Here is a 26,116-nt window from a genome sequence, read left to right as displayed (position 1 = left end):
ATCAGCCACAGTCTCCGGTGGTTTGGCTGAGATGGAGCAAGTTGAGAAATCGGGGTGTCATCTGAGGCTGGCGGTCCCCATGTAGGCTGTGATCTCTCTGTTGAGTTAATGGCAGAGCTGTGTCTGAAATATGGGTGGGGGTTCTGGGTCCAAGTTCTGGGCGGGCTGGTGAGGGAGGCTTCAAGGAGATGGTATCTTAGGATGCCTGAGGGGGGTGAGGTTGGGTGGGGTGGGAACAAGCCAAGGTTGACGGCTTGGGCTTCTATTCGTGGGTGAGTTGACTTGATGAAACATGTCAGGGTTTGGGTCATGAGTAAGACATGATGATAATCTTTTTTCCCCCAGACCCTTTCATTTCCTGACTGTACATGGGTTTGGAACAACCTCTTTTCTCATTTGCCCCTTGCAAGATTACACTGAAAATATTGAATAAAGTTTGGCAATTATTTTTACTGACACCGGTGAGTTCTCATTGCCCTTAGCTTGAAATCCAAACTTTATACCATCCTCTACCTAATCCAGCAAGCCCCTGCTCACCTCCCTGGGCTCAATTCCTACCCTCATTTCTCTGCCTCATCCTCTCACTCACTCCACTCCCATTTCCTCCCCTGGTTGCTTGCACACACCAAGCTTTTTGTCACCTTAAGGCTTTTGCATGTGTCCCAGACACTCTGGCTGTCTCCTAATTCTTCTTCAGGTCCTGGATCAAACGTCACCACTTCACAGGTACTTACTGCCCCTCACTCCCTACATCCTATCACAAGCACATCCTCAGTCATCCCTGTCACTCCGCCTTATTTTATTTTCTTCGTTACACTTAGCATTTGAATTTGTCTTATTTACTTATGTGCTGTATTGTAATTATAATGTATTATCTTGTCTCTTCAACTAGAATGTGAGCCCCACAGGAGCCAGGATTTTGCTGTACTGTTCATCACTTTACCCTCAATGCCTAGCACAGTGCATGGTGCATGGTGCATGGTGCATGGTGGGAGCATAGTGAATTGTTTATTCTGAGAATGAATGAGAAGCTCTCAACAGCTATGTGCTAGATTTTAGGATACAAGCATCAAGGTGGGTTGTGACTGAAATGAACTGTGCTCCAGGTTGTGGCAAGCATGTACCCTGGGCTATTGGGGTGAAGTCAGGTTTGAGGAAACAGGCACCAGTCAGGTGGTGATTGAGTTGGACTGTAAACTGGGCTGAGTCCATCAGGTAATATCAGACTGTACAGGTCAGACGACCCCAGATTTCAGGTGACAAGAGTCCTAGTTAGGCATGGCTGAGTTAACTTGTGATTGGCCAGTGTCCAACAGGCAGAAGATCACTAAAGAAGAATCAAGGATCCCCACTGGTTGTAGCCAAAGAGAACTTTGATCACAGCAGTGTTCAAAAAGTCTCTTGGGACTGTTAAAGATTAGCCCGTTTGTGGGGTAGCAAATGTCCTGAAGGATGCTGGCAGGATTGGGCCGTAACCTGGGCTGGTGGATGGGTTGTGAGTTGTGACCTTGCCCATCAGGCGAGGACGCGGCCCGAGCCAGCTCGCCTGGTTGCGGGGTGCCACGCCGGGGGTGGCAGGAAGCACTTGGGGACGGGTCACCTAGGAGCGGCTCACCTGGGCGTACCTGGATGTTGGAGTCAGCGCGCTTCCGCGCCGGGCGGGCTGGCCCCGCCCCCCGACCAACGACGGCGCGGAGGTCCACGGCCGTGGGCGAGGATTGGGCGGGGGGCCGCGGCGGCGGACGCGGATTGGGCGCGGGCGAGCGGGGGCGGGGCGGGGCGGCAAGCAGTTTAGGCGCTCGGCCTGCGGGCGGCGCTGAGCGCTCGGCTACGCGGGCGCTGCGCGGGCGGAAGTGGCGACGCTGGCGTCCCCGGAGGCTGCGGAGGGCGGCAGTGACGGCCCCGGCGCTGACGGCGGCGGCCCGGGGGGCGGCGTGGACGCCCGCGGCGCCGGCTGGGGCATCACTGCGGGCCTCGACCCCGAAATGGCGCTGCTGGCGGAGCACCTGCTGAGGCCCCTGCCTGCGGACAAGCAGATCGAGACGGGTCCCTTCCTGGAGGCGGTGTCCCACCTGCCGCCCTTCTTCGGTGAGCCGGGGTGAAAGGGGGAACTGGCCCGGAGCCCTGCCCTAGGGCGCTCCCAGATGCACCCGCTTCCTCCGTCTCCCGAACATCCCCAAACCAGCCCTTCCGTGGACACCCCAAATCCTACTTCCCCAGGCACCAAAGATGCCCTTTTTCTGCAAGCACCCCAGATTCCCCCTATCCCAGACCGCTCCCAGATCCTCTCTGCCCAGAACATGTCACATCCTCATCTCTTCCCGGACATCCCCAAATCCTCCGTCTCCCTCAGACACTCCCAACCCTCTGTCTCCCTAGACACTTCATCCGTCAGATGCTCACAGTTCTCTACCCGCTTGTGCGCCCCAAACGTTCATCTCCCCACAAACACCCCTACTCTACCAGAGCCCCAGTTCTGCAGTCCTCCGTCTCCCCCCACCGTCCCACCGTCTCCCACCCCCCAGGTCTTTTATCCCTCACCCCACCCTCCCTTTCTTCCCCTTCTGAATGGCACTCAACTCCCTCCCTTTAAAATGAACCCCTCATTTGATAAACCCCCTCTTTTCTGCAAATTCTCCCATCCTCTCCCTCGTGGGACGGTGTGAACCCTTCTTTTCCTCAGAATTCCAAATCCAAGACCCCCACCCGCCACCCCCACTGCAGGGGCAGAAAGCCTGGCAAAGTGAGGAGGGGGTTTTTGGAGACGGAGTCGCAAAACTCTTGGGACCCCTTCCTGGCAGAACCACCTAAACTTTTCCCTCTGTTTGGAGCAGGGGTCGGGACCAGGGGACCTGCTTTGTGGGGTGACATCAGACACGGGGTGCTTGGGGTGGGATCCAAAAGAAAAAGTCCCCTCCCCCCATTTGTCATGCCCTGGGAGGTCGCAGGAACACTGGGAGGCGGCCCTAAGCCGGTTGCAGACCCTTGTTTCTCCCGTCCTCCAACCCAGCCCACACACTGGATGGAGAATGGGATGGGAAAAGAAGACAGTAGGGCCCTGCCCTTGCCTCACTGGTCTCCAGAGAAGAATGCAACCTGAGCTCTGCCTTCTCCTCTTCCATATGGGCTTTCCCTGAAACCCGCCCTGCTGGTTTACTTGGTGGCCTGGCTGGAAGAGACCAGTCCCCAGGGTAGAGTCCAGCAGAAACCTGCAGACTGACAGAACCTGACACTAACTTGGACTAAAGGGATGGTGGCACCCAGGGCAGTCACTCCCTTTACCCTGGAGGGTGATCCGCACTCCCAGTGGGCAGTAGTTCCTACAGTGCCGTGGGCTCTGGGGTGGTTATGGCTACATGAAGTCACATCCCTGTTCTCTTCCTCCACCCTTTGAGCCTCAGCGTCCCCATCTGTGAAATGGGTATGCTGATCTCCAAGGCTAGCGGCAAGGACTAAATAGGTGGAGTGTGTAAGGTTCTGAGGCCTTTAAATGCCAAACACAAAATGCCAAACACATCTTAGCTGTTGGGGGCGTGGTTGTTATACAAGTTCCTGAGTTCAATATTGGTTCCTTCATAGCGTAGATGATTGATTAATGAGTGTTTGAGTGAGTGCCATTGGCTGGTTTGTACAATTCTCAGACCTGGGTCTTTTACGTCTACTGTTGCATCCCTGATACCCAGAACAATCCCTGGTGCACAGTAGGTGCTCAGTCAGCACTTAAATGTACAGAATATTCTTAATATCGGTATCTCCATGTTGAGATAATGCTAAATCTCCAGGCAGGAGCTTGGGAACTGTCTGATTTTAGCATTGAGGAGCTGTTGGTTTTTGTGATGGGTTTTTCCCTCCTCTTTAGTTCTATGAACATTTGCCCTGAATAAGGATTCAGAATCTGTTTAGGCTAGTCCTTCTCAACTCAGAAGAGTTTTGCCCCCTCAGGGGACAACGGGCAGTATCTAGAGACATTTTTGGTTGTCACACCCTGGGGGGGGCATGGGTGAGGGGCACAGGGAGGTGGTACTGGCAGCTAGAAGTCAGGGATGCTGGTAAACACCCTCCAGGGCACAGCACAGTCCCCAACCACAAAGAACTGAGCCAGCCCCAAATGTTAGCTGTCTCTCAAGGTGGAGAAATCCCCGAGGTAAGCTTTGTGGCCTTTTCCTCCTGCATCTTCAGCAAGGTTGTCCATCAGTTCTGCGTTCAGGGGCAGCTTCACTTGATGCGAGTATCGGGCCAGTTTTACAGGGAAGGGGGTGGTGGTGGCTGGAGCCGGCGGTGAGCTGGTGCCAGGGTAGGAGAACGTTCCCTCCCCGCTTCCCCGATCTCAAAAGATCCTTGTCTTTGCTGCGAACTGGGTGCTGTGGGCCGTCACATCTGTTGACAGAGCCACCATTTATACAGAAGCCTCAGTGGGTCAGCCCACAGAGGATAATTCTTAGCACTGTTTGAAAAACGTGATGATCCATTCTGAAGCATTAAGGCTCTTCTCGGGGGAGGGTTCCCCCTGAGGGTTGAAGTTTGGGGAGGATGCTCCCACCAGTGGCTTTTCCCTGGCACGCGGGGGTCGATGGAGATTGGCTCATCTGCTCTGACACATGGGTTTTATCCAGGCCTTGGAAATGTCTGGTCCCTTGGGTGATCTGTGATCTGGGTGCCATGTGTGTCTCCAGCACGGAGCAGGTCTGAAGTCTGAACTCAAGAAGTGTGAATGGCATTGCGGTACCAGTTCCTTCCAAAGCAGGGTTTCTCTACCGTGACACTGCTGACATTCCAGGCTGGGCAATTCTTTGGGGCGGGGCTGTCCTGTGACTTGTAAGATATTCAGTGGCATCTCTGGCCTCTCTCTGCCAGATGCCAGCAGCACCCTGTCTCCCCAAGTTGTAACAACCAAAAATACCTGCAGAGAGACAGAGTCACCCCTGGTTGAGAGCTTCCGCTCTTGATACGAATAGAGCCGAGGGCTGAAAGCAGTGATTTTAAAAAGTATTTAATTCTTCAAGGAAGATCTGTTTCTCAGAGGAAAAACTGAGCAAAAAGAAATGATAAATTAAAAATCTCCCTGCCATTTTTTATTGAGCATTTACTCTGTGCTAAGTAGTCTATGTAGATGAGTTCACTTAATCCTTTCATTGCTTTTTGAGGCAGAGTTTTTTGTTGTTATTTTTAAAAAACCATTATTTATTTGGCTGTATTGGGCATGGGTGCTTAGTTGCTTCTCGGCCTAGGAGACTTTAGTTCCAGGATCAGAGATTGAATCTGCGTCTTCTGCATTCAATGTATATAGTCAAAGTCGCTCAGTTGTGTCCGACTCTTTGCGACCCCATGGACTATATGGTCCATGGAATTCTCCAGGCCAGAATACTGGAGTGGGTTGCCATGCCCTCTTCCAGGGGATCTTCCCAACCCAGGGATCAAACCCAGGTATCCCGCATTGCAGGCGGATTCTTTACCAGCTGAGCCACAGGATTCTTATCCACCAGACCACCAGGAAACCACCGGACCCCAGGAAAGTCCCATTGTTTTTGTTTTTTAAGAGAAATCAGTGGTGACATTTCCGAGTAGTTTCCTTTCAGACCCATTTGTATTTTTATCTATCTTTAAGGGAAAAAGGATAAACTGCTTTTTTTTTTAACCCAACGTATAGCATAACCAGCTTTTCATGTCAACCATCATTTTCCAGAACTACTTAGAATTTTGTTGTTTGAATGTAGCCATAAACTATTTAACCAATTCCCTGGTGTTGGATATTTACATTGTTTCTTTTTTTCCTCTAGTATACCATGCTACAGTGAGCATTCTTATGTATATTTCTTTGCATACTTCTTTGGTTATTTCTAATTTTTTGAATGGAAATTGAGGGGTCGAAGCAGGTGAAGGCTTTACACATGTTTAGCACAATCACATTTCTTAATGGTTCATGGCATGTGGTTTGGGACAGAATTGGTTGGGCTTGATGAATGCTGATTTGGGCTGCAGGTCATGTGTGGTTCAGAGCACCTGTATCCTGGGCTCGTTCTTCCATATCTCTGGTCTGAGTCTCCCAAGCCAGACAGGTTTTGCTGTGTCCACCTAGAGGTCAACAACCCTTTGCCGTCTTCTTTCTCCACCTTGACCCAGTAATTGGATCTCACCTCTGATCAGTTTGCAGTTGACTTCTGTGAGGCCCTGCTCTCTCAGCTTTTATGGTCGATTCCACAGCTGTTCCAGACTGTTAGCAATTGGAGGGTGGGGAATGGAGGGAGAGAGAGAGGAGAAGGGAGAGACTTAGTTATCATTCAGTTTTGCCACTCTCTGTCTAGCAGCTGCAGTGGCTCCCTATTACCCCACCTTGAAATCCATGTGGTAGCCTTTCTGAATGGCTTGCAGCCCCAGAGATGGTACCATGACATCACTTGCTTCTGGCTCTATACCTGCATCAGTCTCACTGCCTGAGGGTACCACTCCTCTCCAGCCCATCACCTTCCTTTCACCTGGCTGGGTTCCACTTATACTAAAGCCACTTAAGGCAATGGGTTTTGCAATTTTTTTTTTTTTAATTTTTATTGAGGTATAGTTGCTTCCCAGGTGGTTCAGTGGGAAGGAATCCGCCTGCAATGCAGGAGACGCAGGTTCCATCCCTGGAGTGGGAAGACACCAGAGAAGGAAATGGCAACCCACTCCAGTATTTCTTGCCTGAGAAACCCCATGGACAGAGGAGCCTGGTGGGGTCCGTAGGGTTGCAAAAGAGTCAGACATAACTGAGCCACTAAACCACAACATAGTTGCTTTATGATGTTGTGTTAGTTTCTGCTGTACAACGAAATGAATCAGCTATATGTTTAGACATATCCTCTCTCTCTTGGACCTCCCTCTCACTCCCCCACTTCCCCCACTCACCCCAATCCCGATTTTGCAACTTTGAACTGAACCAGCCTGAAGACTCCTCTTATCCATTGGAGGTGTATTTGCAAGTAGGGAGTGAGGTCTCATTAACCTTGAGAAGCATCTCCTGTGTGTTGGTGAGAACCACTCCTGAGCTCACCTGGCCCAGATTAGAGCCGAGCAACACCTGAACAGAGGGCTGCCTCTGGTCCCATTCTGTTAACCTGTTCATCTGTTTGGGAGGCTTAGGGAGAAGTTGCTTTGAACCCGGGTTTATTGTTGGCTGAAGTCCCTAAATTGGAGTCTCTAGATAGATGGAAATTGGTATCAAGCAGAGCTAGCCTGAGCTTGAATGCTGGTTCCATGGTGTCCCAGCTGTGTGTCCTCAGCCAGGAGCGTCCCCTCTCTGAGCCTGAAGCCCTGACTGTAAAAGGGGGAAGCTAGGCCTCCCAGGGGGGCCAGGGGAGGCGGCCTCCCCCAGATGATGTTGGTGCCCAGTGCGAGAATCTCTCCACCTTTTTGCCCAGGTGGAGCAGACAGCCTCTGAAAGCCTGAGAACCTACACCTCTTGCCACACTGCCCTTGGGCAACAAGGTTCTTGCAAAAAGAAGCTGCCTCGGGCTCTCGGTGACCAGCTGCCAGGCCTTGGGGCCAGGTGAGCGGCTTGGCTGCTAGAGCAACTCTCATTTATAACATTCAAAGGCCAGCGCAGAGCACGGACCAGTGGTGTCCACCACCTTTGTTCCTCTAGTGATACGGAGATACTCTTGATCCTCTGGGTTCAGAAAAGTCCGGCCCTGAGGTCAGGGATGGAGGTGTGGCCTCTGCTCCTGGAGGGAAGAGGATGGAGAAGCCAGAAGAAAAGACCCAGACATCCGCTCTGTCCCTTGTGAGCTTGTCCAGCCCCCACCTCGTTCTCATCTCTGGGGTGTCCACTGCGTAGGGCTGGTTGCAGGAACAGTGCCCCATTGTGAATCGTGTCCCAGGCCCCAGCAACGTGCCTGGCAGAGCGTCAGTGCCCAGCCACTGGTAACTTGAAAGGGAATGGAAAGAATGCGTGACAGCAGCTTTGTAAGGTATAATGCCTGACCCCATAGCTAGTGTAACCCATGTTGTGAGTGACTTCCGTGTGCTTAAGCATCGAACAAGCCGATCTCTCATTTCCAATCCTCCTCCTCACGACCTTATGAATTAGGAGGAATGGGCACCACTTTACAGAAGAGGAGACCGAGGTTCAGAGTGGTGAAGGGATGTGACCAAGTCACATCATGAAATTAGAGACAGCAAACAGCCCTCCAAACAAGTCTTTCAGAGCAGAAAGAACCTTTTTGAGCTGTTGTGGGGGAGGGGAAATACTGGAAGTTCCCATCTGGCATTGACAGTGTGCTTATTTCAATGAGCTTATTAGAATGGCAATGTTGAGTTCTAGTCTTAGGTTGCATTGTTTCAGTTTTAAAAGGGCCTGGATGGATGTTAACTGCTTGTGTTACATTCTAACCGAGTTACTTGTATCAGGGCTTTTTTTTTTTTTTTTTCCAAATTGTTATTGTGTTAACTGTATCTGAGCAGTTACAAGTCCTTACAATGGATCAGTGCTCCCCAGGGTCCTATAAAACCTCTTTCTGTCTACAGTTCTGTGGCCAGCTCACTTCCTCTGGCTCAGAAATGATTCATTTTCTGCACTGCTGTTACACCACCTTCCTTTCACCACTCCCTGTTGAGATCTCAGACTGTAATGGTCAGGAGTGGACGGTCCTTAGTTTATAACTGGAAAGTTCCTGCTAATTTCACCCATATCCACATCTTTGTCTACCTCTCTCTCCTCCCTGCCTTCATCTCTTTCTCTTTTGATTTTTTTTTTTTTTTTTTTGTCGTGCCTGTAGCATCTTAGTTCCCCCGCTAGGGACTGAACACAGGCCCTCCGCAGTGAAAGCACAGAATTAGGAGGAATCCCAACCACTGGACCACGAGGGAATTTCTTTTTTGACATCTTAATCGTTGGAATCATTCTTTCCTGGATTTCTTTCCTAAAGAATGATGTTATAGTGTATGATAATAATTATTATCATCATAAAGAATAACTTTAAGAAAAATTGAGCCAGAAATTATGCTAACCCTTTTATTTCTATAACCTCATTTAAGCCTTGCAAAGGCTTAGAGCCCTAAGCTCTGTGGGGTGGGGTCTATTATTAACCTCATTTTACAAATGTGGAAGCTGCAGCTCAGAGAGGTTAACTTCTCCCAGGCCACACAGCAACTAAGAGAACTCATTTTCCCGTTTGCATTCCCAGTTGCTGGCTGGATTTTGCCAAAGGGGACAATTGTGGATAACAAGAGTTGGCATGTCATGGGGCTGATTTTTACTTATTTTAATTTTAACAATTATTTTAAAATTTCTTTTATTTATTTGGCTGCACTGAGTCTTAGTTGCAGCATGCAGGATCTAGTTCCCTGACCAGGGATTGAACCTGGGCCCCCTGTATTGGGAGCACAGAGTCTTAGCCATTGGACCACCAGGGAAGTCCCAGGGGTGATTTTTAAAAGTACCATTTGGTAAACATTCTTTCCTCTTAGAATTTAAAGTGGGAACTAGTTTTTGAAAAGTGGGCATTCTCAGGGCTCTTATGCTTCAAAATGGGCCTTATTGCAGATTGAGCCATCACACATGCACATGCCACATACCATCGGATTAATAAATGATTCATCTCCATCAGCTGTAATATGAGTGCCTCCCGTTATGATCCTTGTAACCTAGGATCTGTAAAGTTAATCTGCCCCATGTGATTAACAGTGAAACCTTACTATCCAGCTATTGGAAAAAAAAAAAAAAATTGAGTTTGAAATAGAACCTCCCCAAACCAGGCCCCTAGCATCCTGACACAGGCACCCTGTTCTTCCTTTTTCAAATGAGTATTTATGGGTTGGGCCCGGATTTCCCACACTGAACCACACAGGCTGAAAGTGAAGGTGTGTGTTTTAAAAGCAGAATGCTTTTTGTTCTTGAGTGAAAATTATTCCTGAGATGAAGTGAAAGGGCGGGGGTGATTCGGTCACCTTGTGGCCCAGTGTTAGGAGCATCACCTACTGGAAGAGATGGTTGCCTGGAGAGGCAGGCATAGAGGGGGCAGCTTGGATGGAATTTTCCAAATAAGTGCAGGGGGCTTGCTCGGAGCATAACAGCAGGTGCTTTCCAACTATGCGGAGGCCAGAAAAACATGAAACGAATGTGATTCCGTGGGGCATATGGGGACTGCTGCCTTATGGGGAGTTCTGCTCTCCCAGCAACCTCAACTGTCTGAACTACGGCAGAGACCCGGGCAGAACTGTCACAGAGGTCACAGAATGTTGCTGGGTGTCTGCTTCCTCTTATTTTGTTGGTGATGCTGACAGAGTTGGCTGTTTGTTCTCCCAGTATTTCACAGAATCAAAGCACTGCAGAGAAAGCAAGAGGAATTTTTTAAAAACTACACAAAGCTGAGGACTTTCCTGGCAGTCCTGTGGCTAGGACTCTCCACTGCCACAGCAGCAGGCACAGGTTCCATCCCTGGTTAGGGAACTAAGATCTCACATGCCACAGGGCACAGCCAAAATAAAAATAAAAAAACAACTACGTAACGCTGTCCTAAATCCCTGGAAACATACCATGTAGACCCATTTGGGGAACAGTTGAGGGGGCCTGTGATATCACTGGGTCACACCTTTATCATAATTTCTATTTTTGATGATGGCCCTGTTTAGTACACTGCAAATGGCTTGCTGTACAAACGTAGGGACATTTGACTTACATTTGGATAAGTTCCATCTGGGATGGCTAAACTAGAAAGAAAGTTGGTACATTCATCAAATTTGGTAGATGGAAAATATTTCACTGCCTTTTTTCCATTATTGAGATTAAATGTCTTTTAATTGTCCATTTTTCTATAAGGAAGTTATTTCTTATTAATTTGTTAGAGCTCTTTTACATATTAGAGGTAATAGTCTTTGGTCTATGATATTTGTTACATGGATCACCCCCTCTCCCAATCAGTTTGCTGTTTGGCTTTGATTGGTGATGGGATTTCCTGCCATGCCCTCCCCATCCCATATAGAAAGATTTTGGGTTTGTAATCAGACTTATTGGTCTTTTTGTTATGTCTTTTGGGTTGAGTGGCACGTTTAGGAAAAGTCTAAACAGAAGGGGCCATTTGCCACGTGTTCCAGGTGACCAAGGCTTGACTGTGCTTAGAATCCATGACCATTTATGAAGTAAGATAGTGGGATCAGACTTGATTTTTCTTTTGTTTTTGAGACAACTTTTTTTACTCTGGGTGTGAGACAATAAACTAGAAAGCCACCCAAGCCCCCTCCCTCCCTTCTGGCAGGTTCCGGGTGCCGTTCTAAAGAGCCCGTTGGCTGACAATAATGAAAAACAAGTTTGGGATAACTGCAAAACAGGTAAAACTAGAAAGGTAATTTCGAGGCAGGACTGTATTCTGTATGAAAGGTAAAACTGGGTAATCTGACAAGAATCGCATCGTGTCCAGAGCAGGGACCAGCATGCGTTTCAGCTCTTCCACCACGGTGTGCTCAGGGGTCAAAATCATTTTCGGTTTTCCGGTCCGAGTTCTCTCACTTTTGTCGAGCTCACACACACACAGATGGACACGTTCTAGAAGGAAAGGCTAGAGGGGATAGTGGTACCAGCCTTGGGTCTGGAATTGTGTGTGAGTGCCTGACTCTCCCCAGGTAGCCCCGCACCAGTCACGTCGCTTTTCAGGGCCTGGTGGCGTCAGGCTGAGCCAAAGCAAACAGAAGCCCAGAGCCTTCCACAAGGCGTGTGGAGGCCGGCTTCAGGTCACCTGGAGTGCCTCCTGTTTGCCCAGCACCTCGGGGCTCTGGAAAGGGAGGGGCCTGAGCCCAGAGCGGTTAAGTCACTTGTCCAGAGTGACGCCAGAGCTGAGATCTGAACTCAGGACCAAGGCTGCGTAGCTCTACCCTGCTCCTCCTCTGATCACAGGTGGTCCAGACGCTGCCAACCCAACTCTCGTGTGTGCGTCTATGTGTACACACCACCCCGCTCTCCTGGGGGCCATCTCCCAGCCCTGCCTCGCCCCTCTCTCCTTCTGCACTATTCCCGGCTCCAGAAGTCCATCCAGGCCCCACATCCCACCCCTCATTGAGCAAAAGCCTGGTCTCTCCACGGTGGCCATGACCTGTGAGAACAGCTGCCTAGGGGCCGGCTCCTGCTGACCATGCTGGCCTTGGGCCCCACGTGGCACGGTGTCAAGAGAACGTGAGACAGAAAGCCTTTCTCCCCGCCATCCAGGGGTAGGGGGGACACTCAGAACCACACAGAAGCCATCTCCAGAGCCAGGGAAGCCGAATGTTACTGTCTGCGTCTCTAAAATGCCTGTTGACTGACCTGAGTCACTGTGAGAAGCTGGTAAGCCAACCACACATCGCTGATGATCGCCAAGCCCTGGTTCCACATCTCCACGTGGGATGACGTTACTTGAAAATCAGCCCGCAGTGGTAACCAAGTCACGGCCAGGCTCTGAGCCCTGACTTGGAGCGCACAGTGCCTCCCCACCCCCCACACCCCCATCACAGCAGCCGCACAGGGACGGTCCCTTTACAGATGGGGAAACCGAGGCCAAGCCCCTTCCCATAGCCTCTACCATCTTAGTCGTATGGGTCCTCAGACCCGTGCGTTGGGTCAGTCTGCCCTACAAGAATGTGGCTAGAAAAACAACCTGGTAGGGATGCCTCTAGATTCATGTTTCCCACCATCTGCCCCCTTGTTCATGCCACTTGCGAGGGTCCAGCTTCATGCCAGGTGCGGGAGTGGGGAGCAGACCAGGGGACAAAGCCCACCTGGTCTCTGCCCTCTCAAAGCTCAGGGAGAGATGGACAGAAAACAGATTTACACGTGGAACCACAGTGACGGTAGCAGTGCAGTGAACTTGGAGAAAAAGTGGAAGGAAAAAGTCCGGCTTTTATGAACAGAAAAAAAAAAAAGCCTGACATTCTCTTCCAGTATTTTATATGAAAAATTTCAAACATATAACAAAATTGGAAGAATTTTACAGCAACTATTCACATACCCGCCATCTAGATTCTACCATTAATATCTGACTGTACCTGTCTGTCCACCTTTCTGTCCAGCTGTCAACCCGCCTCATGTCTTTGGACAGCATATATTTTTGAAAGACGAGAAGGTGAAGCCATGGCTATGCCTTTAGAAGGGTTTTGTCAGTCCCCAGAAAGCCCATCCATGGCACCTGCCTGGCCCCTATGAGACTCAGAATTGGCGACCCTTGGATGCATAGTCAAGAGGGAAAGAATCACTAGTGGTGGAGAGTCTTGACTGTCTTGCATCATTTTTTTTTTTTCTTAAGGAGGTTTCTTTTTATTTTTTGGCCATGCCGCTTGGCATGTGGGATCTTTGTTCCCTGACCAGAGATTGAACCCGCGCCCTGGGCAGTGAAAGCACTGAGTCCTAACCACTGGACCACAGGGAGCTCTCTGCATTATTACTGTGCATCGTCATACTTCAGGAGAGTCGTGGTAAAGCGTCCCGGTGGAGGACACGGTGGAGGGCTGGCAAATTGCACAGGCTTCCCAGGTTGGTCTCGCACAATGAGGTCAGCTATACATCCGGGAGGATGAAAGGATGGGTGGAGTCATTACCTCACTAACGCCCTCGGCAGGATCTGGTGGGATAGGATGCCTGCACCCCCGCCTGGCACCTCAGAGCAGCTCCTGCAGCCACCCGGGAAGGGAGATGTGACCCCACAGGGGTGGGAGAGAGGCTGGTAAGCTGAGAGGAGGGTTTTTTCCATTCAGCCTGAGGATCTCGTACCCGGGAGCCTGCAGTTGGGCGAGGCGGCTGCCCAGGCCCCAGGGGGGCCTCGGTTGGGAATCAGGAGAGTAGGGGTGGCCAGGGGCGCAGGCCCCGTGTTCCCACTCAGAGGAGGTCCTGGAGGACCTGGTGGCTTCCAAGCCTGGGTGACGTTTGCTGGAGCGTAAAGCCTAGCCCTAGTCATGTCACAAAGTCATAAAGACGGTCAGAGTTCATTTACTGAGGGTTGCTGCGCCAGGCACTCTGCTAAATGTGTTCAGTGTGTGGATTTCAATCTCCACCACAACCCTATGAAATAAGTACAGGTGGCACTAGTGGTAAAGAGCCTGCCTGCCAATGCAGGAGATGTAAGAGATGCAGGTTTGATCCCTGGGTCAGGAAGATATCCTGGAGGAGGGCATGGCAACCCGCTCCAGTATGCTTGCCTGGAGGATTCCTTGGACAGACGAGCCTGACGGGCTACGGTCCATGGGGTCGCAAAGAATCAGACACGACTAAAGCGACTTAGCATGGACACATGCTGCCTCATTTGCCATGTGAGGAAACTAAGGCACACGGAGCCCAAGCAGGAGACTTGCTCACCTGGATTCAAACCCAGTCTGTTTGGATTCCTATCTGACCTCCTTTCTGTGGAGTTTGGGGCTATTTCATGTATAATGTCCAGTGCTGTTCCCTCAATGCACCTCTCTTAACAGCTGCAGTTAGAATGTTCCAGATGGCTGGCCAGGTGTGCCAGGTCACCTTGGGTGGAATTCAGCCCACAGGTGGCCCTCCTCCAGTCCTCCGCTCCTGTGCAGCCAGCTGGTGCGCGCACTGAAGCCCCTGCCTGGCCTGCGGACAAGGGGAAGCTAGCGGGGGGGGGGGTGTTTCCCCGCCATGGGTTTTGGTACCCACTTGTGGCCTGCTCAGCTGTCTTTGGCCCCTGGGCTCTGTATCGAGGATGCTGAGAGGCGGCGGGGAAGCCCAGCCGAATTCAGGCTCTGAGGCTGAAGTCCTTCTTGAGTCTGCTCAGGAGAGAGCCGGCCCTTCCCTGCGCCTTCCCTCCGTGCCCAGCCCTCAGCGGGGAGCTCTGACCCATGGGCTGTCTCTGGTCCCCGTGACGGCCTAACGGGGGGTCACAGAGGAGGAAAAGGAGGAGAGACAGGCCATAGGCTGATTGTATTTCCCAGGGAGCCCTGAGTTCCAGGCACTGCCAGTTTCTAGGTCCACATTTCATCAACTCCAAGATGCCACTTATTTTAAGGTGCTCTGTTGTTTTGTGAACCACCAAGAAAGGAACACTGCCTCCAAGGGAGAGCATTCAGATGTCAGAGATGAACAAAGTATGTGTCTCGGAAGTGGGTGGTTTCAAGTCGTCCTCGTAGCAGCTCCAACCAGCTCTGCTGGCCCACTCGCTAGAAGGGAAAACTGAGGCTCGAGGAGCAGAAGGGACACTCCCAAGCCTCGACTTCTGGTGTCTGCAGAGCAGGTGTGGAGCCCCAGTTCATGAAGCTCTGTTAAGTGATGGGGGTCCCCCTGCTGGTGGGTTCTCCCAGGCTCCTATGCAGAGTCTCAGGACCGTGGGGCCTCTTGGTTGCCAGCTCACTTCTGCCTTAGAAGCTGGTGAATGAGGTTATCTTTCATAAATCTGGCCCCTCTTTTCCCACGGACTAAGATTCCTCAAGCTGCTTCCTGGCCAGCTGGTTTGTTAGTGGCCATCCTCCTTGTTGGCCAAGATGGTTTCTCAGAGTGTTAGTTTTGTGAGATGCTCTACACTGTACTGTCCAGTATGGTAGCCACTGGCCACATGTGGCTATTACATTTAAATGAACGAAAGTTAATAAAATTACAAGTTGAGTGCCTTGATCACACCACATTTGGGTTGCTCAGTAGTCACGTGTGGCCCTTATCAGATGGTGTAGGTATAGAACTTTTTATCCTAGGATGAGAGGGTGCTGTGGACAAAAGTGTTTGCCCCTTAGAGACTCTGGTTGTATTTTAAAGGCTCTGACAAGTCCTGCAGTAAGAAACCAGTCTCACTTGGATCCTAGGACTCCAAATTTACTTGACCACGAACCGTTTTAACACCTACAAACAGTTCTTTCCTTAAACACATCAAGTGACCTTTCCTCCTGTCCCATGGCGGTCCTGAATATCACCCTTGTTGGGATTCTAACATCTCTCTTCTTGTTTTGTCCCCAGATTGCCTCGGCTCCCCAGTGTTTACTCCCATTAAGGCGGACATAAGTGGCAACATCACCGTACGTACTTGGCCTGGCAGCCCCGGTACCCAGATCGGGACTCTAATCCTGCCCTAGTTACCACTGCCCTGCTCCCCACTGCAAGCTCCCTAGGCTGAGGAACGGAAGTAGCCATGGAAAACAGGCCTGGCCCCCAGCTCCTCTGACTCAAGGCTCCAGGTTCTTGGTCCTCCTTGCAGTCATGCCATCCAGTCACAGCCAAACTATGATTCACAGTCTAGAGGGTTGACCTGAGAAGAAACTGGCTGGTTTTTGGATTCACTCCACCAAACAAAAAATAACCTCCAAGGTCCACAGTTGCGCCCAGCCCTTCCCTTCCTCAATCCTTAGAGCTCCCGATGGCATCCCCCAGCCAATGACCCTCCCCTGGCAAGGACCCACCATGAGGCTGGTGCTGTGTCATTATCCCCATTTTACAGATACGGAAACTGAGGCCCAGAGCTGTTGAGGGACTCACAGCAAGGAAGTGGCAGAGGTGGGATTCACATCCAAACTTCCTGCCTCTGACTCAGGAGACTTCTTCCTGTTGGACATCTCTGAATCCTAAGGACCTACTTGTGTTTGTCCACAGAAGCAAAACTTCAGATACTTGGGGTTCAAGGTGCTGTCAGTAGTGGTTGGAGAACGTGGACCCTGGGGTCTGGTCAGGGCTGGAACCTGTTCCCACCTGCACCAGCTGTATGACCTTAAGCACATCACTTTGCCTCTCTGAGCCTGCTTCCTCATCTGTAAATTGGGACGATGGCAGGCATGTCAGGGTTGCCGTGGAGATCAGAGAAGGCTATGGCTATAAAGCGCCATATGCATCCAGTGAATGCAGATGGTCCTGGGGATTATCACTGTCACGACCAGCCCCCACTGCCGGTCCTGGCGCCCGTGGGCAGGAGAGCGAGGCTCTAGCAGGGCGGCATCTTTGGAGGCAGCCTTCCCCAGGGGGAAACCCTGTATGCTCTGTTTCAGAAAATCAAAGCTGTCTATGACACCAACCCAGCCAAGTTCCGGACCCTGCAGAACATCCTGGAGGTGGAGAAGGAAATGTACGGGGCCGAGTGGCCCAAAGTGGGGGCAACGCTGGCACTGATGTGGCTGAAGAGGTGATGGGCTTGGGTGGTGGGGTGTGTGTGTGACCGGAGTGGGCAGGGTACCTGCCCTGCAGAGGAGGGACAGCCAACCCCGCCACTGCCCCAGGGCGTCTGCTCTGACAGGGCTGACGGGCACTTCCATCTTCCACATAGGCGCCCTTCTTGTGCAGTGCTACTTAGTGACAGAGAAAAAGCACCCTGGGGGCCAAGTCCAGCCTGTTGGTGACACTTCCTTGTTGGTTCCAGTCTCACCAGAGGCGTAACAAACCCATGGATACTCCAGCTGCTGTGCTAAGCTCTTTAGACACCTGATCATATTTTATGTGCTGTGAGTTAGGTATGATCATCCCCATATATCCCCATGTCCTAGAGGAGGCTGCTGATGGCTTCTGGGGGCCAGTTCATGGGCTCAGGGCACAGGGCCAGTGCTGGGACAACGTGGCTGAGCTCTACAGTTGTACAGGTTGTGCACTGCACAAAGATGTTCTGTCTACAGCCAGCCAGTCACATCATGCACGTGGCAGATTTGTATATTATGACAGCTTATTGACAGAACCACTGCATCTAGAGGTAAAAGAACTCTAATTCACATAAATTCGACCTGTGGCCTGGGGGCAGGATACCCCAATATGGAATTTGAACTCCGATAGTCTCACCCTAGAGTTGACAGTGCTTGTGACCATGTTACGTATTGTCCTCGTAGCACATACTTGGAACCACATATAGTTATTCCATCTTACAGATGAAGCCACTGAGGCTCAGAGAGGCCAGGCAGCTCATTTGCTGAGCTCATGCTGCTCTCTGCCAGCTCCTGAATTCCCTCAGCTGTGCAGACTCCACAGTCCCTGGCAGCAGCTACGAAGCCAGGGACCCATTCTCTACCTCACTGATGTTCCCAACATTGCCCCGTCTCTGGGGCCTGGAGTCAGGAGCCAGGAAAGTTGCTCTTTCCCTGGCTCCCCATCCCCAGAAGCTAACCCTCACCCCACACTCTCTGTGCACTTCTTTGGTGAAATGGAACAGGAAGAGTCTGCTCCCTGGAGGATGTGGCCAGTGTGGGCATCAGAGGGTAGGTGGGCTGTAACTAACACCCTTATGGCCTATGACTTGTCCACGCCAAGCTGCCCTACTCTTGTCTATCAGCTGGAGAGTCACACACCTGGAATGAGGAATGCCCCTGGGTCCATCCACTGGCAGGTTCTGTAGGTTTTTCAGGAAGAGCCAGGCAGAGACGTACAGGTCAGGTAGGTTGTTTGTGTCCAGAGGAGACATGGGCAGAGCCCGGTGACTGGGAGAGCAGATCCTGGTGGATGTCAACAAGTCGAGCACATAATAAGCACTTGCTGTGTGCTGTGCCTGGTGCCGGATGCATGGGATGCTGCTTAGAGAGGCGTGGTCCCTCTTAGGGTATCACAGTCCAGCCCAGGCAGGGGTCAGGCTGCGGGGTGGGTCATGGCAGCAGGATATCAGAACCTGGAGTAGAGAGAAATCAGGGAGGGCTCTCTGGAGGCGGGTTACCAATTAGCATCTCCAAGACTGAGCAGCAGGGTCCCAGGAGGAAGAGACCTTGCAGGGCTGGACGGGCAGGAGAGGTACAGAGTATCTGCCCCTCCAGGAGGATCTGGTCCAGCCAAGGCCCTGGATGCAAGGTGGGAGCAGGGAAAGATGAGGTGGGATTGGGCAAGGATGAATTCCAGCCTCCTCGGGGGTCCTGGGGAGCCACGGAGGGGCATGAATCTCAGCAGCAACGGGGTAAGATGGGGCTTGACAAAGACTCATCCTAGCTCTGGGCAGAGGGGGGATCGCAAAGGCTGGGAGAAGCAGGGGCTCAGGAGAGGTGGCCAGTCAGGGCAGGGCTGGGACTGGACCCTGAGCTTGGTTCACGCCCCAGGTTGATCCCCAATGATTGAGAGTTGTGATCCAAGTATGGAGGAGTTCCCTTCACCTCACAGGTGATAAAGCTGAACTTTATCCTTTCAGTCCTCGGGCCCAGCGTTTCTGCTCCCAAGAACCCCCCAAACTGATCCCCATCCCCTTGCACGGAGGGAGCAGAGGAGCCCAGTTAGGGAGTGAGACAGGCTCTCACTGTCTAAGATATGAGACTGAGGTATGAACTCATATCTCAGTCTTTGACTGAGGCTTTCGGAGTACCTCTGTATTCCCCTCCGTGAAGTGGGCAGATTGTGCTGAGCTCAGTCTCACCAGACGGGCTGAGGTAGCAGATGAGATGATGTGGAATAAAGGGCTGGCACTGATCTGATTCTCAACTTAGTGGCCCTGCCATGACCCACACCCTTCTCCTGGCTCTTGGAGCATCATCCTACCCCAGAGGAAGGGCTCAAGTGGCCACTGGAGGATGCAGACGGTGGCACAGGCAGGGATGGAAGCGGGGAGCCCACAGGATCAGACTCGCTCATGTTCTCAGCATGTCGCTGGTCTGTGGTCCCTGAGCCCTTTGAGGACCAGCACTGGGGCTTCAACCCTGTATTGATTAGCTTCGTCCCTCAAGCACTGATGGCCACGTGGCCATAGAAATGGGCAGAGCGTGTTCAGACCCGCCCTCAGTAGACTTCACAGCCCAGCAGAGGCCATGGTCAGGAGTCAGCCCCAGGCCTGGTGTAGACGAGGTACTTGGGACACGTGAGTTGATCCCATGGGGATCACCTTACACGGAAGCTCGAGTAGACATGACAGCCGAGTGACTGCCCGCTTTGGTATTCCAGGGTCACGGGAAGTGCTTTATTCAGGGTACATCCGGGTCAGGGTACATCCGGGTCTCTGTGCGGTGGGTGGGCGGGGCCGGCGGGAGCCTGCCGGGCCCTGACGTACCCTTTCCTTTCCGGCTGCAGAGGCCTGCGCTTCATCCAGGTCTTCCTCCAGAGCATCTGCGACGGCGAGCGGGACGAGAACCACCCCAATCTGATCCGCGTCAACGCCACCAAGGCCTACGAGATGGCCCTCAAGAAGTACCACGGCTGGATTGTGCAGAAGATCTTCCAGGTGAGCCGCCCCGCGGGCGCAGAGGGACCCTGGCTTGTGGGGTTCGCCCTCCGCCCCACGCTCCGTCGCTGTGGCCCCCCCCCCCCCTGCCCCGTGTCCGTGTTTGCGCCGGCCATCCTGGGCTCAGGAAGGGCTCTTCTCCGTCTGTCTGGGGTGAGGCTGGTGCAATGAGGGGCCTTTGCTGCGCGGTGGGCATTTTCCTAAGTGCTCTGTGGTGGTTCTGACGAGGGGCCCGATTGGGAGACCATGAGAAGAACCAGGGCAGAGACGAGGCCCTCAGGTTGACGGTGGGCTGACCTCACTGGCCCCTTGGATTCAGCTGGGACCCTGGCACTGGGGGGGAATGGGGAGGGGAGGAAGGGCCCCTGTGCTCATCCACGGGGGCGTCCACTGAAAGGATATCTGCTCACGAGGCTCTTGGTGACTTGTGTTGGGGTGATGGTGACCACACGCCTTCGGCACCAGCCCGGCTATGGGAGAAGCCCACTGGAGAGGCATCGAGAGCCCACGGGTGCACTGCACACTGTCCTGGCCCCCCTTTCTCCTACAGCGCCCCCTGCCCGCCCATCCTCTCTGCGGAGAGAATGGGGCTCTGAGGGCGGGTCTCTTTCCCCCGTGTCACAGGTCATGGGCAGGCTGGGTCAGGCGTCAGCTGAATCCAGGCAGGAAATATGGCACCTGTGGGCCGTCCGCCCTGGCAAGGCTGGGGGCAGCACCCATCCCAGGCACGGACTACAAGAGCCCTGCCCCCCTGCTGCCCACAGAGCCTTGTCCCCTGTGAAGGCCTCACACCCACCACCATAACTGGGTGCTCTGGATGCCTAGCTCACGGCAGGCTGCCCGTGGAGGGTCACTTTCACGGGAGGCCCTGTCCTTGCCTCCATTTCACAAATGAGGAAACTGATGCCCAGAGACATTAAGTATCTTGCTAGAGGTCACACAGTAAGAAATTTCTGAGCCAGGATTCCTGAGCTTCAGTATCCTCATCTTGCAAATAGACATAAAACAGGCCCTACCTCACAGGCTCATTGTGAAGAGTGTATGTATTATTCTGTATACAGTGCTTGGCATGTTGAAACTATTTCTATTTTGATTCTTTTTTTTTTTTTAATTGGAGGATAATTGCTTTACAATGGTGTGTTGGTTTCTGCTGTATAAGGTGAATCAGACATGAAAGTGAAAGTTGCTCAGTCGTGTCCGACTCTTTGTGACCCCATGGACTATACAGTCCATGGAATTCTCCAGGCCAGAATACTGGAGTGGTTAGCTTTTCCCTTCTCCAGGGGACCCTCCCAACCCAGGGACCAAACCCAGGTCTCCCGCGTTGCAGGTGGATTCTTTACCAGCTGAGCCACAAGGGAAGCCCAAGAATACTGGAGTGGGTAGTCTGTCCCTTCTCCAGAGGATCTTCCTGACCCAGGAATTGAACCGGGGTCTCCTGCATTGCAGGCGAATTCTTTACCAACTGAGCTATCAGGGAAGCTGAATCAGATATAAGTATACATATATACCCTCCCTCTTGAACCTCCCTCCCACCCACCCCCCCATTTTGATTCTTAATGATAATGTTATTATTTGTAATTTCCTCACTTTCTCAAACTTGTAGCCTAAGCCTTTTTAGCCGGTTGCATTGTTTTCCTTCTGGCTCGGAAATTCTATGAATTTCTGGTTCTCTGGACTTTTCAAGTTGTCAGGGAAGCCCTGAAATTTAGGGAAGTCTCGCCCCCTGAAAGTCAAAGGAGGAACAGCACAGATCCGCCATCCTCTCCCGCCCTGCCCCTCAGATAGTGGGTCTCGGGAAGAAGCTGTTCACCTTCTCCAGAGCAGGGAACCCCCCAGGGGCAAGAGGCCCATACTCGCAGAGCACCTACTGTGTGCCTGGTGCTGTGCTCTGCACTTGGCACGACCGCCTTAATCCTCACAAGAGCAGCCCAGTTGGGTGGGTGCCATTGTTATCCCCATTTTACAGATGAGGAAACTGAGGCTCAGAGAGGCTAAGTAACTTGCTCAAGGCTCACCGCTAGTCGGCAGTACAAGCTGGAATTTGAAGCCAGGTCTGTCTGTTCCCAAAGCTTCCTGCTGTCCCCCTCCCGGTAGAAGGGGACACACACACACAACACCCCCCCACCCACACACCCTTGGCCTTTCCCGTCCAATGCCATGAATAACACAGACCTCCTGCCCAGCACGGACCTTGGGGGTGTCCCCTTCCAGAACCTGACCGGTGGCTGGGCTCTCCCTCCTCTAACACTGTGCCACCCCCTGTCACCTGTCTCAAGGCAGCGCTGTACGCGGCCCCCTATAAGTCTGACTTCCTCAAAGCGCTCTCCAAGGGCCAGAATGTGACGGAGGAGGAATGCCTGGAGAAGATCCGCCTCTTCCTGGTCAATTACACGGCCACCATCGACGTCATCTACGAGATGTACACCAGGATGAACGCCGAGCTCAGCTACAAGGTGTAGGCCGGCTCTGCAGCGGGTGCTCCCGATGGCAAACCCCCGGATCGCAGACCCCTCGCAGGAACAGGCAAACCCGAATCACTGTGAATCTGGCTGGCCAGCTGCCCCCTGCCCATGGCGCGCCCCCAGAGCAGCCTAGAGTCGGGCTAGGGTCCGCAGGAGGCTGGCCCTGGTCTTTTAAAAGTCACATTTGGGGTCTGTCTTCCTGGAGCAATAAATAACCATCACACTTCCGAATCTCCTTTGAATTTCACGACAGCACAGACTGACTTTATGCCTTCATTTCAGTGTGGTAAAAATCAATTAATATTTCTAATAAATCAAGTCCTAGGGTTTTTTGGTCCCTTCCAACCCCCACTCGGAGCATGACTCTGGGGGAAGTGGTGTTAGATCCGTCACTTTGAAAATAGGCACGTGTCTTTCCGAGGAGCTGGCTGAATGATGTTTTGAGTATTTTAAGGACCATGAGGGGGTTTGATCTGAAATTATACAGGGCCCCTCTTGTGGGATTTTTTTTCTTTTTAAAGCAAACTGGTGTGTGTTCTCATGTGGTTTGCACAGCTGAACCTCCCAGCACTGTCATTAGAGCCCTCTCTTACTGTCTTTGCCAGACAGTGTTTTTTATAGCTGAAACCAACCAGCAAGCCTTTGATGACCAAGGGGAGGCTTATTTTAAAGCTATCAGGCACAAATAATCGACCGTAGATGACTGTATTTGCATTCTTCTGCATAATTACCTTCTTCAGGGACAGCCTTCCAACCTAAGCAACTACCTACCATGTGTATTCTTTTGAGGGGGAGAGGATGAACCCACGAACACGCCTTACTGCCTTAACTGTCCTTCCTGGCTCTAAAGAGAATTGTCTTTTTAAAGTATCGGGATGACCAAAGCAACCCACAAAGAATTGATGTATGTTTAAAAACCCAATGAGGAACAATTGGTGATTTTTATGCAGAAACTAAATAATCCTTAATAAATAAATCTCTATTTTGGAATCACATTGGTATGCTGTCTTGATTCTTGATTCTTTTTTTTTTTTTTTTTCTTGTTCTTTCTGGATCAAAGGATACAACTGGGGACCAGCCAAGAACTTGCTTTTCAGTCTCTGGGTCCTATTTTCTGGTTTTGAAAAATGGAACTGGCTGCCACGTTGAGAAACTGACATGTCCCAGAAAAATCTTTATTTCTAGCTTCTTAGAGAAATCAAACTGCCTGGCTGGAAGTGAGAGATGACTGCCTCCTTGGCTGGATGGGGCGATAGGGTGGATATACTTTTCGCTTTGCCCAGTCTCCACCCTGTTGCCTCCCCAACCCTGTAACCATTGGTTATTTGCACTTTATCATGGGCAGGTGCTTTTTCTGGTACTAGGGTTAAATGTGGAGGGAAATATTTTGCTTCATTCCTGCTCCTGCATAACATACAGTCTAGTGGGCAAGATGGACCAATAAATCAGCAGAGGTAATATAGGGTGGTCAGTGCCCAGAGGGAGCCTGGGTCCACAGATTGGGATGCACACTGAACCTTGATGGACAAGGTGGGGTTGCAAGGATCCCAGTAGAGGAGGAAGAGGGGACACTCCAGTTCATAGGCAATGTCCTTTCAGCTTGACCCAGAGCAGGCTGTGTGTATGTGACATCATGCCACTGAGGAATTTGAGCTTGACTCTGAAAACTGTGGAACACCTTCAGAGGTCTTGTGCACAATCAGTCAGATATCCAGTTTGGAAGGCTCCCTCCGATGTGGCCAAGGGTTAGAAGTCTCAACTAAGTTTTTTGCTGTCTCTGATTTCATGATGTTTCCTAACATTGCTGATAGGAAGAATGCCACTGATCTTTCTAAGCTCTAACTGCTTTTTAGGATTTTTCCCTTGGAATATAAAATTCTGCCAACAAACTTTTAAAATTCTGTGTGTATGTGTATATATATTTTACAAAGAGCTTTCTGGGACTTCCTTGGCAGTCCAGTGGTTAAGACCTCACTTTCTAATGCAGGGAGTGCAGGTTCGATCCCTGGTCGGGGAGCTAAGATCCCGCATACCTCATGGCCAAAAAACCAAAACATAAAACAGAAGCAATATTGTAACAGATTTTCAATAAAGGCTTTAAGAATGGTCCACATTAAAAAAAAAAAAAGTTTTTTTGCGTGTTTCCAACATAATATAGTGACACCAGGAAGGCAGTTTCTCTGTGGAAGGTCAGAATTTTCCCAGGACAGCCTTCTTTATTCCTGGTACCTGCCTGGCCCCAGGAGCACTTTGGGATTGTGACCCCAGAGATGAAGTCAGCAGTGCATCTGTGCCTTCTCGTGTCATCCTTGTCAGAGTGGGACTCAGTTCTGCCTGGGGCAGGGAGGAAGGAACACACATTGAGCACCAGCTATATACCAGGCCCTGCACAAGTACTTTGTACACATCATTTCACAAGTGCCCTGACGTGGGCATCAGAAGCTGCACTTATCAGATTAAGCGATTGAACACCCCAGGGATGGGGCAAGAGGACTCAGCCGAGGTGATCTTGCCAGGTCTGGGGGCACCTCGGGCTCTCATCTGACTCCATATCTCCCCCGAGTTGTGCCCATTTGGGTGCCAGTGGACGGAGTGAGCCCAAAAGTTTGGTAGAGACTGACTCTGGGGACTTCCCTAGTGGTCCAGTGGTTAAGACTCCAAGCTTCCACTGCAGGGGGCACCGTTCCCATCCCTGGTTGGGTAAGGTCTGCATGCTGTGTGGTGTGGCCAAATAAATAAGACTCTAAAAATAAAGTATTAAAAAAAAAAAAAGGCTCTTTACTTGTTGTTGCATTTAGTATTCTTGCCTGGAGAATCCCAGGGATGGCGGAGCCTGGTGGGCTGCCGTCTATGGGGTCGCACAGAGTCGGACACGACTGAAGCGACTTAGCAGCAGCAGCAGCAGCATTTAGTTAAACCTCACTGAACTGTGATTCAAATTCTCTATTACAGACAAGGAACTGAAGCTCACTTCTCCATAAAAAGTCTCCGTTTCCTTTTCTGTACCAGGGGGGTCCCGCCAGTACCCATTCTCACAGGTTGTGAGGCTTACATTAAATACTTGTAGGGAATTCCCAGGCAGTCCAGTGGTTAGGACTCCCAGCGCTCACTGTCCAGGGCCTCTGTTCAGTTTCTGGTCAGGGAACTGAGATTCCACAAGCTGCACAGTGGGGCCACACAAAAATGAGTGAATGAATAAATACTATTTGTAAAGCAATTAGAAACTTATGAAATACGCTGTCTTAGTGTTAAACTGCACGAATATTTTGGTGTGTGATGTGTATGGTAACATGATCAAGTGTTGGAGTCTGGCTCTGTTATCAGCTGAGTGACCTTGGGCAAATCGCTGCACCTCTCTGAGCCTCAGTTTCCTTGTCTGTACAACGGGGATACTAAGAGTTCTTAGTTCACTGAGAATCAATGAAACCGCCAAGGCAAGCTTTTGGCTGCTAATTGTTCAGTGTTGTCCCATTGATCATCCTCTACAGAAGCTTATAGGAGAACGGAGGACGATTCCATTTCCTGGGTTTAGTTGGTTGATCGATGGGTTCCTTTGGCTCAGCGTCAAGGCTTTGGGCGCTGCGCCTGCGCGCCGACCTCCTGCAGGTCCCGCGGGTCCCGGTA

At 51.4% G+C, this 26,116-nt stretch overlaps 2 protein-coding genes and 1 non-coding gene across 3 annotated transcripts in view; 2 read left to right on the top strand and 1 right to left on the bottom strand.

Moving 5' to 3' along the window:
* Positions 1-1,892: 1,892 nt before the first annotated feature.
* Positions 1,893-23,487, top strand: GLTP (glycolipid transfer protein). Its single transcript, XM_081546132.1, has 5 exons — positions 1,893-2,088; positions 15,887-15,945; positions 16,906-17,039; positions 19,877-20,027; positions 22,307-23,487. The coding sequence occupies exons 1-5, from the start codon at positions 1,986-1,988 to the stop codon at positions 22,487-22,489; spliced, it is 630 nt and encodes a 209-aa protein (XP_081402258.1). The 5' UTR covers positions 1,893-1,985; the 3' UTR covers positions 22,490-23,487.
* TRPV4 (transient receptor potential cation channel subfamily V member 4) overlaps positions 1,893-26,116 on the top strand; it is a 71,378-nt gene continuing 47,154 nt past the window's right edge. Inside the window, exons 1-4 of the mRNA XM_081546129.1 lie at positions 1,893-2,088; positions 15,887-15,945; positions 16,906-17,039; positions 19,877-20,027. The gene's annotated coding sequence lies outside the window, so the exon portion shown is untranslated. The remainder of the gene's footprint in view (positions 2,089-15,886; positions 15,946-16,905; positions 17,040-19,876; positions 20,028-26,116) is intronic.
* TRNAG-CCC (transfer RNA glycine (anticodon CCC)) lies at positions 9,312-9,384 on the bottom strand. Its single transcript has one exon. It is a non-coding gene; the product is annotated as a tRNA-Gly (tRNA).

Source organism: Giraffa tippelskirchi, chromosome 11 (genome assembly GCF_054371585.1).
Source record: "Giraffa tippelskirchi isolate mGirTip1 chromosome 11, T2T-mGirTip1v1.2.pri, whole genome shotgun sequence".
NCBI classification, from domain to species: domain Eukaryota; kingdom Metazoa; phylum Chordata; class Mammalia; order Artiodactyla; family Giraffidae; genus Giraffa; species Giraffa tippelskirchi.
This window is presented reverse-complemented; position numbering and strand designations above follow the sequence as displayed.